General features: G+C 39.2%; 1 protein-coding gene across 2 annotated transcripts in view; it reads left to right on the top strand.

The window, feature by feature from the left end:
• The window catches only part of LOC131155128 (piezo-type mechanosensitive ion channel homolog), a 98,828-nt gene that overhangs the window by 20,463 nt on the left and 62,097 nt on the right, over positions 1-16,268 (top strand). For both annotated transcript variants that reach the window (XM_058108059.1, XM_058108060.1), the window contains exon 6: positions 42-228. In XM_058108059.1, coding sequence (XP_057964042.1) covers positions 42-228 — 187 coding nt within the window. The remainder of the gene's footprint in view (positions 1-41; positions 229-16,268) is intronic.

Below are 16,268 nucleotides of genomic sequence, written 5' to 3' on the forward strand. Positions count from 1 at the left end.
TTTCTTCTTCAATTTCCTATGTTTGTGATATGGTTTTGAAGGTGGTGGAGGCCTCTTCAGCTGTACGCAGGCTTCAACATTGTCCTGCTTTACATTTATCAGCTTCCTATACCGTTCTCAACAACATTGCAAAGGATAGCTGAGTTTATTGGTCTGTACAAGATATCTGGAAATTCTGAGCGGACAGAGATTTGTTCTTGTCTTTCTCTCATAGCATTCTACATAATGGTATGCATAAACTTTTTGAACCCAGCCACCGCCGCAGTGTGGCAGGGTTAAAAAGAAATGATTGTTTTACACTTGTCCAGGAGGAAAATTATTTATTGCTTTTGGTTAACTATCATACTTATTGAAAACTATGCTTGTCCTTGTCTCATGAATGACTTCATATATATGTCATCCAAATCATAAGTATCTACATTTTGTCAATACATTTCTTTTGTGCAATTTCTTGGGCCCTCATTTGATTGGCTCAGGATGAGACCATTAGATTTTTGGGTGCTCATGAGTGCCAGAGTGATCAATTGAAGACAGGTTAACATTTATGGCTCCTTGTCAATGAGCAGAAAGCTTCTTCTTCCCTTGATTCTTGACTTACTAGGGCCATGGTTAGTTTTCTTGTGATGCAGCATTCGTAGAGGAAGATATTGTAGAATCTGTCAGATTAGAAATCTTACAGATTAGGATTAACTACACTGGCATTTAGTGGCAAAGAGAGATGCTGTTTTGTGGAAACGCAGCAGTGGAGGCTATGAAGGGGCTGGGTGAATCATCCATCCATACTTCCAAGTTCTACCTCATTCCCCTTGCTATTTTTTGGGCAGTGTGGAGAGAAAGGAACAAGAGCTTTCAAAAGAACTATTTCTCCTTTCAGGCTGTCATGGACCGTTGAATTGCTGTGATCTCTAGAATGTCCTGGTCCAGAATAGAATGCTACAGCAAATTGTGGATAACCAAAGAGAGATGGCCAACAAGACCAATTAGGCACTCAGTGTAGGATCGTAAGCAAGAAAGTGGAAGAAAGGAACAAGATATAATAAGAACACGCTGGGAGGAATTTCATTAATCTTAAACAAAGGGGATAAAAGAACAAGAGGTATACATGGGACTCCTATAAGAGAACTCTTACAAGAGACTGATTTGCTCTACCTTGCTCTGCCTAGCTAGAAGCTGAAACCCCCTTATATAGATGAGGAGTGAGGGAATATGATATGGCATCTTGGAATATGCTCCAACATATTCTTTTTCCTTATCTCCTTTACGTAAAGCTTTCAAAGACAAAGTTGAGACTTTATTTAACTAATGTAACTTTAGATAAATATGACACTATAAAGACATTTACAACTTACAGGAAATGACAACACAATAAAAGTTAAAGTTACATTGATAACTCATGGGAAATGACAACACAATAAAAGTTAAATTTGGTGCCCATATGATTGCTTCAGAGATCAAATTTTGTTATGTATTCATATTCCTCTTTAGCTGGATAGGCCACCATTATTTTTAAGTCCTCAACTGTCCTATTACTTATTGTCTAATCTACATAGTAGAGTGTTAGCCTGTTTGTTAGGTAGGTGCTGTAAAATTGAGGAAACAGAATAAGATAATGAGAGCTCTTGGCTCATCCATCATCTTAGAAATGCATTAGGTTAAATAGATCTTGTGGTAATTTGTCTAGGTCAACATGGTTGATGTAGCATAGGCTCTTTCTTGGGTCAACCCAATTGCGTGCCGATAGATGTGGGTCCGCAAAAGGGTTTTCCTTGAAACTTTGTATCCTATCGCAAATGGAAGAGATATTGACATATTTATTCCCACCTTGGTTTTGGATTTCACCTTTGAGGTGGAAGGTGACAAGTAAGTATGGGGACCCAGATATGAAATCTAAATGTTTGACCCATTGTGTTTTTGTTTTAAAAAACAAGAGCCAATCCTTAAGGTAGCTGTATTGGCGTGGTCTCTGCCTCTGATTTGTAATGAAGGCGTAGGTCCATGGCTTATGCAAGATCATGTCGATTCGATAGGCCCTGGCGAGGTACCAAAGAAGAAGGGAGGCTTCTTTTGGGAAAGTTAAATTAGATAGTGTTGTGACCCAAAGACCATTAATGTATGGGAAAAGTGGGTGCCAATCCAAATATTTTACTGGGGCATCAACTAGTCCAAAATTTGAGAGAAGGGACTGGAGGCCTTGGATCATTCTGTTGTTTCCCTTTTCTATGGTGTGGGCAAGAATGCTATCTTGGATTTAACCGGGAAGGGTCTGGACAAGTTGTGAGAGAGATTGAGTTTCTGGGTGAGATGAGGATGCCATGAGGAAAAATACTTGGGGATTGGTTGTTCTTGAGAGGAAGTCACTAAGGATGTTGTGCTTTCCTTTGATGTGCTTCACTTCAAATTTATATTGTGAAAACCAGTTTGCCCATCTAAGAAGCTGTCCTTGCGGGAGGATCTTTTGCTTGAATTGGATCATCTTTGGAAAGGATACCATATCCATTTCGACTGTGAAAGTATGTCCAATCAAATGAAATTTGTACTTTTCAATCCCTCTTTGGTGATTGAAAAGTTCATGGTATAAATTTGAAGTGAAGCCTATGGCAACTTAGAGACTCCTTCAGACAACCAATTGGTATTAGAGCCATGGTAGCTTAGAGACTCCTTCGGAGCTTCCATCACTCCTTGAGTGGTGGATCTCTTTGGTCACAGCAGAGGTTGTTGTTCTAAACCCAGCATGCTCTGTGGTTGCCACACCCCATGTGGATCCTCTACATTAGAACAGTGATGAAAAAATCCAGACCGAAGGTCTCATTCCAAGCACCTGTTTTCCTTTGAAGTCATTAGAGATTAAGACTTAAGGTGCCCTTGACCTGTTTGGAGGTCGTGGAAGGCTGTTTTTGGTCGGGCATAGCTGGTTGCTCTAATGATTGATAGGGAACAGGGATAATTTGATTGATTTTGTGTTTTATTTCACAGGATGGGCAAGAGATTTGTTCATTCTTAGGTTGTGAGAAGAGGTTTTGATCGTGTCAATTATGAAGTTATGTCATCTAGAACCATGATGACTCCATCCCCATCCTTCAACTCTTATCCCATATCTTCATCTGTTTTAAGCCTATATCGTCTAGATTATATGCATGAAGTAGATTATGTTCCAGAAGATAGCCCTTTCCCTCAAACCAAGAGTCCTTAGATTACAAACCCATACTATGTCTATGACAAAACCAAATATCCTCTAAACATTCCGAAGAAATTCACTGGCAAGACAGCTGTGCTGAGAGGCGTCAAAGAAGTCATTGAGGCATCTCCTTTCGACTCTCACCAACTCTTGGCAATTGAAGCATAACAGTTCGTTATCTTGGAATTCTCCCCAGAGCTTCCCTGAAAGCATTTCAACCAGGGATTCACCTACATCCATGTTGGTGCAGTCAAACTTTACCTTACCTTCCATCGGAGGAAAGCCCTTCTGGTTTGCTCCAGAATTGCTCTACTTGATTTGAAATTCTGTAAGTACGAGCATGCCTGCATTGCCACTATGTAGATAACGTTAAATGCTAGGATGGTTAGCTTCACAATCTTCCCCAACTTCTGCTTGCATTTATCCAATCCCAATATGAGAACTGCTCTTAAGGTCTTGATCCAGATTGTTGGAGCACCCCAGATTTCTAATTCCATAGCAGCCACTCTCCACCATCAAATGATTTATAGACTTCAGAACCATTCTTTTGATCTGGCAACCCCTCGGGAAAATCAAGATGCTCTCCTTGTTAATTATGATACTACTCTTGTCCACAACTATGTCCACATCCCAAGGCAGCTACCTAGAGAAGAACTCCTAACTTCTCCCAGAGTCTTGGGTAACCCAGTACGAGTAGCTTCACGTGATCCCTAAGTTAGTCATTCTTTATGACCCAATCTATAAAACTATGAAAAGTGGCAATGTTCACATCTCAGGAATCCTCAACAAGCTCATACCCTCAACATGTCTTTCCCACCATAATGATTCAACCGCATCAGAATTCATCACCACTTCGGAAAGATCAAAGGATCATGATCAGACCGCCAGCCACTTCTATCAACCTGACTAATCCAGCATCTTTGGGATCTCAGGTTCCAATCCCATACTTCAAAGGAGATGGTTTTCCGGTTTACAAACCCATGACCAAATCCGGTCATAAGTGGTTTGACATCGACTGTATCTATAATGAATGTCTCAATGATCTAGTCTACGAGTGGTTCGATGAAGAAGAAGTTAGAGATAAGAAAAAGAAGAATAACTCCCAGCAGAAACTTCAAAAGAGATATGAAAACGGAGATCCAAAAGTCGGCTTGTTAGGAGAACCATCAGGGAAATTTGACTACTATGTCAAATACAAGGGGAAAAAGACAAAAGATGATGATCTTCCCCATATTAACATGCTAAGACCTTCAAACTATGATGATGACTTCCCACCATTAGCGTACGAAGATGTGAGATCTCAAACAAAGCACCCCTGGAAGATCAAAGATCCAATTGTCGTCAACCTAGACGGATCTACTAACCAGGTGTCTCCTGCAGAGGCTACTCTCAATTGGCAGTTAGAGAATGCCTTGGCCTAGAATAGAATGCTACAACAAATTGTGGATAGCCAGAGAGAGTTGGTCAACAAGGTCGAAAACAAGTTTGATATCACATCCAAAGATTGCATGAGGAGTTGATGTAAATGATTCAGCACATGTTAGCATTCTCTCCAGCTTTCAAGAAGAAAGAAGCAGAAATGCAGCACCTCAAAGCTTAGCTAAATTCCCTCAAGCAAAGCCAACAGCAGCAACAGCAGTAGCTGCATAGACAAGCGAGGATTGATCCTTTATTTCCTCCATCTACTTTGGCTTTCAGCTCTCCTTAATCGATGTACGATCCTGTATCAATGCAAGCGTCCTTTAGGGGCAGCGATTCTTTTCCCCATCTCAAAAAAAGGCAACACACTCAAAGGCCAACCCAAACCCAGAAGGTTGAATCAACGACAGCTTCCACAACTCAAAAGAAGAATTATAAGCAAAAATTTGGAGAACCAAGTGATCCAGATCGAGAACCCCAAATTGGGGTTCTGGAGAAGGAAAACTCTATCTTCAAACTTCTTGCTGAGATGGCTGATCCCTTAACATCCAGAGAAAGCACCAAGATCAACACTTGCCATTATAATAGATGATGATTCATCTGAGGAAGGGATACAACCTTCAAGATCTACGATGATGACCCAGCCATCCACCCATAGGATGAAATACGACAGTCCCATAGATGACGAAGGGGTTGATGACAACATCAATCTCTTAGACAATACTTCATCTGCTATTTCCACACAGAGTTCGAGTAGTGCAAATGGAAATGGACCAACCATTTCATTGGAAGGGATTCCTCCAAGCAAGTGGAGCAATAAGATCCTTGAGCTCCATGCCTGGTGCACAGAACTAATGAAAGAAGGGACTACCCTCAAAGAGGTCATTGGAAGGGTTGTTTCTAAATTTGTTGGAAGATTAAGAATTTGGTGGATAAACCTTGGAGATTACAGGTAGTTGTAGATATCGCAAGTACCGAATGTAGATGTTTTCATATCCACTATCATTGAGGAATTTGTGGTGCTTGGGAAGACCATGTTACCCAAGCCAGAGAAGAATTATAATCTTATCTTAGAAAGATACTACATTTTTTGCAGACCAAATGATATCAACCTCAAGCTAGCCTATCTTAACAACTTGCCTGATCCATTAGGAGAAGAACTTCTGTGAGAACTTCAAACGAGTGGAACAAGACTTGAAAACACTTCCCTTGGTAAGCTATACCAAAGTGCTTATATGAATCTGGATGCGCTCTACAGGAAGTATGACATGCATGGAAGAGTCCAGAAAGTAGGAATGAAGATCACCAAAGAATGAAAAAGGAAAGATCTCCTCATCAAATGCAAAGGAAACAAACAATGCTCTTGTCCAACAGGAGAACTTGAAGATGTTTATCTCCCTAGAAAATCTAGAAGATCAAAGCACAAGGAGAAACACTGGAAATATCCGAGAAAGAGGAAGCATAAGAGAGAATTAAAGGATCATCGATGTTACATTTGCAATCAAAAGGGGCATTAAGCAAAAAGGTGTCCCCACATACGAAAAAGAATTAAACTAATTCAGATGCTGCACAAAGTCTCAGATTAGGATTCAGATGACGACATTGAATCTATATTCTCCATTGATGACCAACAAAATGAAGATTCCATCCTGGTTTTCCAATAATGTGAGCAAACAAATCCTTTAGACTCTTCGGATGAAGAAGATGAAGAGTTCGAGAGTTATTAGGCTGATCCAGATCTAGAATGTTCTCACATCCAACCCATTGACAATGAATGCTACCTGATAGCATCAATAGAAGAGAAGTTCACAACCTTTGTTCTATCCAAGAATCATTGTCAGCACAGTTCAAGAAAGGAGACTATGTTTCACCCTTTGCTCCAATCTGGGTACTAGCTGACAAATACTCAAGGCCATTCAAAGTCATTGCATCCTTTGATACAAGAGCAACATGTAGCTTCCTAAAGCCAAGAATTCTCCAAGAAGATAAATGGAAGCCATGTAATCAAGGTTTCAAAGCGGCAAATGGAGAACATTTTCAGGTCAGATTAAAGTGTGTGCCAATCTATATTAAGTTTCATCCAGATTGCTCAAGGCTACATTCTTTGGGTCAAACCTTCCCAATAAGGACCTTCTCATTGGATTCAACATCATTCAACACTTGAACAAGGTCCAATGGACAAAGCAATGATTAAAGTTCAGGTCATATTTATTACAATGTACCAAGACCCCTAATCTCTTTCAAATTACCCAATCTTTGGAAGAAATTGAGGCTTGATTAATTCAAGCAAACTGTACGGACAGCCACAATGAATTTCTAAAGAAGTGTTCAAAACTATTGTGGAAAAATCCAAAGTTCTTTGTCAGCCTTCCCTTCAAGAAGATTGAAGATATCAACCCAAATAAGGCAAGTCACAAGGGGATGAATCCAGAACACTATTCCCTGGCTCAGAGTGAGGTGACTTAACTACAAGAAGAAGGGCTTATCGAGCCAAAAAAGTCACAATGGGCTTGCAAGGCTTTCTATGTCAACGAAAGGGCTGAACAATCTCGAGGAAAGCTCAAACTCGTCATCAATTACCAACCCCTCAACCATTTCCTTGCTGATGACAAATTCCCATTCCCAAATCGGGCCAGCTTATTCTTGCAATTATCATAGGCCCAAATCTTCTCAAAATTTGACTTGAGAGCAGGCTTCTGGCAATTAGGTATCCACCCAAATGATAGGCCCAAGATGGCCTTTTGTATACCCAATTTCCACTACCAATGGACTGTTATGCCATTTGGGCTTAAAGTGGCCCTCTCCATCTTCCAAAGGGCAATGATTAAAATCTTTCAGCCCATTCTCCATCATGCTCTGATCTACATTGATGATATCCTACTATTTTCAAAAGATATGACATCCCACGCAAAGATCTTGAATTAATTCATGGAAATTGTGGCATACTATGGAGTCATGCTGTCAGAAAAGAAAATGATTATTGGTGTTGAAGCGATCGACTTTCTTGGAATGAAGATCAGCCAAAGAAAGTACGAGTTGCAGCCACATATTGCTACACAACTTAGTGCCTTTTCGGACAACTAGATGACGACAAAGCAATTATAACAATTCCTTGGTATAGTTAATTATATGGTATACTTTGTCCCAAAGCTGGCAATCTACACAACACCTCTCCATCAACTTTTGAAAAGAAAGATGTGCTTCCTTGGGATTCCAAGCACACATAAGTGATGAAATCACTTAAAGGGATGGTCGTGAAGTTGCCACCACTCCAGATTCCTGACAAAGGCAAAAGAATCCTACAGACTGACACCAGTGACTATTATTGGGGTGTAGCCTTAATAGAAGAAAAGGAAGATGAGACTAGACATATATGTGGATACAAAAGTGGAGCATTCAAAGAATCAGAATCGCACTATCATTCCACCTTCAAGGAGATTTTGGCAGTGAAAAAAGGGATTGAAAAGTTCGAATTCCATTTGATTGGACATACTTTCACAATCGAAATGGATATGTCATCCTTTCCAAAGATGATCCAATTCAAGCAAAAGATCCTCTCGCAGTGACAGCTTCTTAGATGGACAAACTAGTTTTCACAGTATAAATTTGAAGTGAAGCACATAAAAGGAAAGCACAACATCCTTAGTGACTCCCTCTCAAGACCAACCAATCCCCAAGTATTTTTCCTCATGGCATCCTCATTTCACCTAGAAACTCAATCTCTCTCACAGCTTGTCTAGACCCTTCCCAGTGAAATCCAAGATAGCATTCTTGCCCACACCATAGAAAAGGGAACAACAGAATGATCCAAGGCCTCTAGTCCCTTCTCCTCTCAAAGTTTGGACTGATTGATGCACCAGTAAAATATTTGGACTGGCACCCACTTTTCCCATACATTAAGGGTCTTTGGGTCCCCACACTATCTTATTTAACCTTCCCAAAAGAAGCCTTCCTTCTTATTTGGTATCTCGCCAGGGCCTATCGAATCGGCATGGTCCCACATAAGCCATGGACCTACGCCTTCATTACAAATCAGAGGCAGAGACCACGCCAGTACAGCTACCTTAAGGATCGGATCTTGTTTTTTAAAACAAAAGCACAATGGGTCGAGCATTTAGATTTTATATTTGGGTGCCTGTACTTACTTGTCACCCTCCACCTCAAAGGTGAAATCCAAAACCAAGATGGGAATAGTTATGTCAATATCTCTCCCATTTGCGAAAGGATACAAAGTTTCATGGAAAACCCTTTTGCGGACCCACATCTATTGGCAGACAATTGGGTTGACCCAAGAAAGAGCCTATGCTACATCAACCATGTTGGCCTAGACAAATTACCACAAGATTTGTTTAACCTAGTGCATTTCCAAGATGATGCAAGGGTCAGGAGCTCTCATTACCTTGTTTTGTTTCCTCATTTTTACAGCACCTACCTAACAAACAGGTTGACACTTTACTATGTAGAGCAGACAGGAAGTAATGGTACAGTTAAGGACTTGGAAATAACGGCGGCCTATCCAAGTGAAGAGGAAGATGAATACAGAACAAAATTTGATCTCTGAAGCAGTCACATGGGCACCAACTTTAACTTTTATTGTGTTGTCATGTCTCGTGAGTTGTCAATGTAACTTTAACTTATATTGTGTTATCATTTCCCGTTAGTTGTTAGTGTTTTGTAGTGTCAGCTTTATCTAAAGTTACTTTAGGTAAAAGAAGTGAACTTTGTCTTTGTAAGCTTTATGTGAAGGAGATAAGGAAAAAGAATATGTCAGAGCATATTCCAAGATGCCATGGCATATCCCCTCACTCCTCATCTATATAAAGGGGGTTTCAGCTTCTAGTTAGGTGGAGCAAGTGAGAGCAATGAAGTCTCTTGTAAGAGTTCTCTTGTAAGAGTCCCATGTATACCTCTTGTTCTTGTATCTCCTTTGTTTAAGATTAATGAAATTCCTCTCGGGGTGTTCTTAGTACATCTTGTTCCTTTCTTCCACTTTCTTGCTTACGAGATCCTATACTGAGTGCCTAATTGGTATCAGAGCCTGTATCAATGCTGGCATCTTGGGCTGGTTGGGAGGGATCCCTTTGTAATACTTGGTTTTCTTGATAATTTTCAGTAGAGGATATTTCTCTCTTGTTGTTCCCTTTGTACTTGGTGCCATCCCCTTGATGCCTCACGTTAAAGAACTTCCTCTTTGCTGATAAAATGAAAACTTATAACAGGCTTGCACATCAAGTGTGCCAAGGGAAACTATTATTCTTGGCTACAGCTATTTCTAATTCTTGAGCTAAAAATCCTCATTAATGAACTCTGAAAATAAAGCTGGACTTATGAATGACAGACTTTGAGTAGGCCCTAATAGTGATATATAGATAACAGGAAGTCAACAACTAACAAATAGTTTAACAATTAACAAAATTAATTATGCTTCATTGGTGCAGCAGCACTGCATCAAATTCCCATATTACAATGTAATGCTTGATAGCTGTAGGTCTTACCTATTGGAAATTGCTAATGTCATTTACTCCTGACTTGGTATGAAAAATTAAAGAAAAATTAAACATTCTCAGCATTAATATCATGCTACAATATATGACTCCATGGATCATTCCTGTATGAATCATTGATTGTATTGTATGAACCTGCTCAATATCATGCGTGCGGAATGTAAGTTTTAAATCTTTATAATTTTCCTTTAAAATTAATATGACCTTTTGAATTCCACGACCAAGAATTGTCATGAGGATGTTCTATTTTTATCTTCAGAGTTTTGCCCTGGCATGGTAGTTACCATTATTCAAAATAATCTGAGTTATTGCCATGGGAAATCTAAAATTTTTCCAGAAGAAAATATAATCCAGATTCCAGTATAAGCTGATATTTTGGGATGTTTTTTCTCTCAGACAATTCCTGTAAACTCTGGGTGGGAAGTTCCAGTGCTCTACAAAGAAGGGAGGACAAGAGGTCCTCCCAAGAAGAAAGTGAATGCATTCAAAAACTAACAAAACTAATTACACAACAGCTGCCGGCCAATCACTAACAAGATTGGGCAGCGGCAGACCCTTAAGTAACCTGAAACATTGGAGCCACATAGAGGCAATGAAGGCAGCTCTATCCTACTAGAAAGCCGGTGAAATTATGCGATCATTGAATGTTCTTGCTTCTTTTGACCCAGAGGGTCCTCAAAATAGAAAACACAGGCACTGTGCCAAAGCACTTTCCCTTTTGCCAAAGCCCTAACTCATTAGAAAAAAATTCACACACAGCCCCAGGAGGCACCTAAGCTTCACTAAAGCAAGAGAAAAGGGGACTCTACAAATGGGTAGCAAACCTACAATGAAGGAAAATGCAGCATTAGTTTCTTTGGGCTCACGAGACATCACCGTTAGGCATGAGAGTCATGTAAGGCCTTTTGATATGAAGCGAATCATGCTTCGAAGTCACTATCCAGATATAGGTTTGAATCTTGAACAGGAGTCTAGTATCCCAAAAAATGTGACTCCAAGAAAAAAAGTTGGGTGTGGGACTTTTGAGGAGGTGAAGAAAAAAGGATTTGGAAGAAAAAGTCATCATCTATCCGGACTCTCTCGTCACCCCTCCTATATGGAACAAAATGATCTAGCATATTGGCTAAAGTGGTCAATGTGACTACCTCTCTTTCATTGATATTCCTAATGAAGTGGAAATCCCACAAGCAAGATCCTCCCTCAGAAGAAGGAAAGATGATGATAGGTGCATTGTGGAGGGAGGATAGCTTATACAAGCAGGACTAATGATTGGAATGAACCCTCTCCCACCCAGGATCTTCCCATAAACAAATCATATATTGTCCACTTTAAAACGAGTAAGCAAAAAGAAAAGACTAGCAACCCTAAGACACAAACTTATAGTGGTTAACATGAGAAACATAATCACTTACTCTAGTGTCTCACCAATTCTTATGCACCCCATACTTACTTTTAATTACCTTTGCCATAAGGAGTTGACCTCAAAGGGGAACGCCCATTCCATTCTCCTATAGTCCCCATTAAAGCAATTTTTTTTTTTTTTTTAGTAAATTATATTCTTGAGACTTTTTCCACCTAGATTTTGGCCTATTGACAACCTCCCAACTAACGAGGTGATCTCTCCTTATATTCCCAATAGCCCGACCAAAGAAAGTCAGACATCATCCTCTCTAGAATCCTAGACATTGAACACCTTAATAGGAGATAGAAAGCAAACTTGAATGTTATAGAGAGCTGCACTGATGAGTGTGGTACAACTCCCCGAGGAAAAATAACCCCCCCCCCCCCTTTCCACCGCCTCTCCAACCTTCTCCCAACTCTCTTAGTCACAAGGTCCCAAAAATCTACGAAACTAGGATTTCCTTCCATATGTAGGCTAAGATAGTTGAGTGGCCACTTCATAATTGGGCATCTTGCTATGGCCTTAAACCCTTCAAAATCCTACTACCCGCATTGGTTCCCACGACCCCATTTTTAGACAAGTTAATCCTCAAGCCCAAATCCTTTTGAAAATTTTTAGCAAAATGGGGGCCTTCTATAATTTCTCAACATTGACATCGAGGAACATCATGGCTTTAGCTTCAAATATGAGGCAATATATCTCCACTTCCTTTTGGTCAATAGAAAGTTTCGTAATCGCCCCTCAATCATGTGCGTGTGTAAGCATCCTACTGGGGACTAGGGTTGGGCATTGTTTCGTTAATCGAGCCTGTTGAATAATTGGGTAAAATTGAAGATCTAACCTCTATGATAGGCTTCTCTCTTTATTTATAATATATGTCAAGTATACTACCAATGACCATAATACCCTTACTAACTCTCACTTATTAACATGACTCTTGCACATACTAATAATGCTAAATGACCAAATAACCATTAATAGAACCATACCTCTTGAAGCATGAGCTAAACTAAAGTTTTGGTTTGCCAGAAAATGCAAATTGAAATTGAGCCATTTCAAATAGTAGTTTTTAGACCAATATCCACCAGTTAATCGAACCGAATCATTAGATCCAACTTAAAATTTGAAATCACTACAGATTAATATTTTTTCTTTCATAATAATGAAAATGTATTTTAATATTCATTATTAAAATTTAAGCATCAATCTTGGTGCAATAGAACTATTTTTTATTTAAATTATTAAAAAATTATACGTAGTATGTATTTATATTTAATTTTAATATATTGATTTGGTTTGGTTAACCATGGTCACTGCATGGGCTGATTGAGATCGAATTGAAAAAATGGTTAACCAATTTTTCAGTTTGGTTTGGTTCCATTCTGTGGTTTGGTTCGGCATTTGGGTTTTCTTGCCCACCCCTATTGGGGACATCACTTGCAAGCATAAACAAAAAACAAAGACCACAAAGTTCCTTGCCTAGGCGCTTGAGAGGCTCTAAACCACTCTCTAGGTTGCCCATTGACAATAACAAAAATATTTGTCAAGCTTAGCCACCCTCTTATCCATCTTCTCCACACTCCCCCAAAACACTCCACTTCCCCCACACCCCACCAAAAAAAAAAAAAAAAAAAAGGCAAAAGAAAATCCTCCACCACCTTGTTGGTCACTAAAACTGCATCCAAAATTTGTCTATCTTTAATGTGGGCAAACTGAGCCGTGAACACTGTCTCTTCCAAAACCTCTTGACCAGTTTGATAGGCTTAAAATCCCTCACCATCGAGGATCCTTCCTTCTTAGGGATGAGGGTTAAGTAGACTTCACACTCTTACCCACCATCCTATTTTTATGGAACTCATTAAAGAAACTCATATCTTCCTGAAACAAATCCATTGCGAATGCTTTGGGGTGCAGTGATCTCTCCTTATACACACCAAGTTCCCTTTTCTTTTTATTATTATTATTATTATTATTATTATTATTATTATTATTATTATTATTATATAAACCTTCCTCAATTTCAAAAGGCCTCTCTTGGGCTAAATTTGAATTGATGGGACACCAATCCAAACCCCCCAACTTCAGTTTACTTTGGTAGCCTTAGTGAAAACGTGTATATAAAAAATTTTTGATCTCCTTCCTAATCTGTGTTTTACCCATAACCCTCATTTTGGAATCTACTACCAACTTCTTAATAAATTTGTTCCTTTTACCGCCATTAGCCTTTCTGTAAGAGAAGAATTTGTGTTGCATTCCCCTTGAGTGGCCCAATTCACCCTTGATTTTTGGTGCCAGCTCATTTCCTCCCTTAAAATCAGCACCTTTAGTTTGTTCCCACTTCCCATAGTCGAACCCTTCTTGCCCTACCCTCCTCATCAGACATACCATTCATTCAACCTATCCAAACCATTAATTTCCCTGAAAATGTTATTTATAGCCTCATTAAACATTCCCAACAACCATCATTTTAAAATCTGGTCCGGACCGGCCGATCTGACTTTGTTCTATCGGAACTAGTTGTTGTCCCAAAGGCAATTCAGTATGGGGGGTGAATTGGGTTTCTTAAATAATTTACTTTAATGGAAAAAAAATAAATGCACACAAACAATTAATGCAAATACAAGAAAGTAAATGAGATAGGGAGAAGAAAAACAGAAACTATTTAAAGTGCTTCGGCTTCCTCAAGCCGACGTTCAGTCTCTCAAGGAACAAACTGCCTTGAGGTGCCATTAACAACAGCTCTTTACAGTCCCCTTGCTTCACTTGATGGCAAGGACACCAATTACAGCACGTTCGAATGAGAAAATGAGAATTTCTTAGTTGACAGGATTTACAAATGAAATCACAAAAAGACAACTCTTAAGGAATTAATGAGTTTATGACACGAGTTTTTGAGAGATTTTCAAAAGTGGGCAAATTTGAGCACAATAGAGTTTTGAGAGAGGAGAGCTATAGAGACTTTCAAATATCAGTATGTAATGCTTAGTTATTGTTCATTTGACTTTAGAGGGCATATTTATATGAAAAGAAGTAAGACTAGCTTTTTTTTTTTTTTTTTTAATGCCTGTCGGGTCTGATTATTGGTTAGGCCAGTTGATTGCTTACATAATATAGAGGCTGGTTGAGTAGGCACTAGCCCTTAGGGTAAAAACTAGACCATTGAAGCAACTGACAGGGTGTATTGGTCGACCACTCCTCCATGCTACTACTTAGGCCGGTATGCCATCCGAAGAGGGGTGGTAGATTGGTTGGCATATATTGCCAAGTCCAGTCGATCGGGCCCTAGGGGCCGATCTACCGACCCAGATTGCAAGAGTGGAATAGTCTGTCATCCCATTTTTTCTATTTTAGTTACTTTTGTGCCGTGATCATTCAATTTCTTTAGAGATTACACACAATACAACTTAGAAAATACAATCATATACAAAATTAAAAGGTCTTGAATATTCTTCAAGCTTTGCCCATTTTTAAGTCCTTAAATAAATCCTTCAAGCTTGAATTGATTAACAACCTGTGCATCACACTTAAGCTCGAAGTATTTAGTTCTTAAGTAGTTTGTTATCATCAAAATTAGGCCATGAAACCTTAGGGCTAACACTAATTGTTTCTGTTCCAGTGATGCTATAAAACCAGTAATTACACAAGCCGACGTTAACTCGGTCAAACCTAGACAGCTTGGTATAGCTTGGCTGAACCCAATGAGTTGAATGGGTTGACTTGGGCTCTTATTAAATAAAAAAAATGTTGGCAGATTTTGGGGGAGATGGGTATTGAACTCAAGGCTTGCCCAAAAGGAGAAGGAACACTGAGTCATGGTTCTGAGCACAACTTGATGCTACTTAAACAATAGATATGTATATATATAGATATATATATATATATACACACACCATTAAATGCACTAAAATTAAACGTAGATTTAAATTCTTCTACCTTAAAATTAAGTTTCAATTGGAATCAAACCCTTTTTTCTCTTATTGAGAATTTATGAATTAATCAAATCTCAAACTCTTTTAAAGTTTTAACGGAATTAATTAATTAATTAATCAATTCCTCTCATTACTATTTAATTTCTAATAATAATTATCATCATCATCCTTTTCATCGACCCGGTGACTTCATTGGGTTGGCCACCGATTCGGGTTATAAAACCATGCCAATAACTTCTCCATTCCAATGCTTTAACTTCAGCTTCATGTTAGTTTTTTCATTAGTTTAAAACCCTTCCAACTTTGCACAGGATGCTCTCGCCACCAAAACTCTCACACACTCCCTAAACTAGGGGTGTGTCAACTACATGTTTTCAAATCTAAATGGTGTAGGGCCCCATTGCATCAATTGGACTTGAGGAGCGCAGGGCGATGATTTGAGATAGGCCTCACAAGGGTCCCTTACCTAACAAATGGATAGGCACCTTCCCACACGGTAAGCCGGAATTTGTCAATGCATGAAGAAGCTTGTCTCTCACTCAATGCTATCCATCTAAAATGACCGTATTTAGAGTAATATCTTTGAGCCCACACTCCCAGATATAATAACCCTAGAGCCCCCTAGTTTGTCCATTGAACTAAGAATAATGTTGAAATTCTCCCATTGGGGGCTATACATGGCATAGAAATGTTAGCTAACTCCTTGAAAAAAGAGTCCTACAAAGAGGAGAATTTTGGGGGATAAACAGATGTGAACCACCACTCCAAAAAACTTTTACAATTACGCAAAATTGACAAAGAAAGAGGTCTGATTAAACAATCTTTCACATAGGCCACCC

Source organism: Malania oleifera, chromosome 5 (assembly GCF_029873635.1).
Source record: "Malania oleifera isolate guangnan ecotype guangnan chromosome 5, ASM2987363v1, whole genome shotgun sequence".
NCBI classification, from domain to species: domain Eukaryota; kingdom Viridiplantae; phylum Streptophyta; class Magnoliopsida; order Santalales; family Ximeniaceae; genus Malania; species Malania oleifera.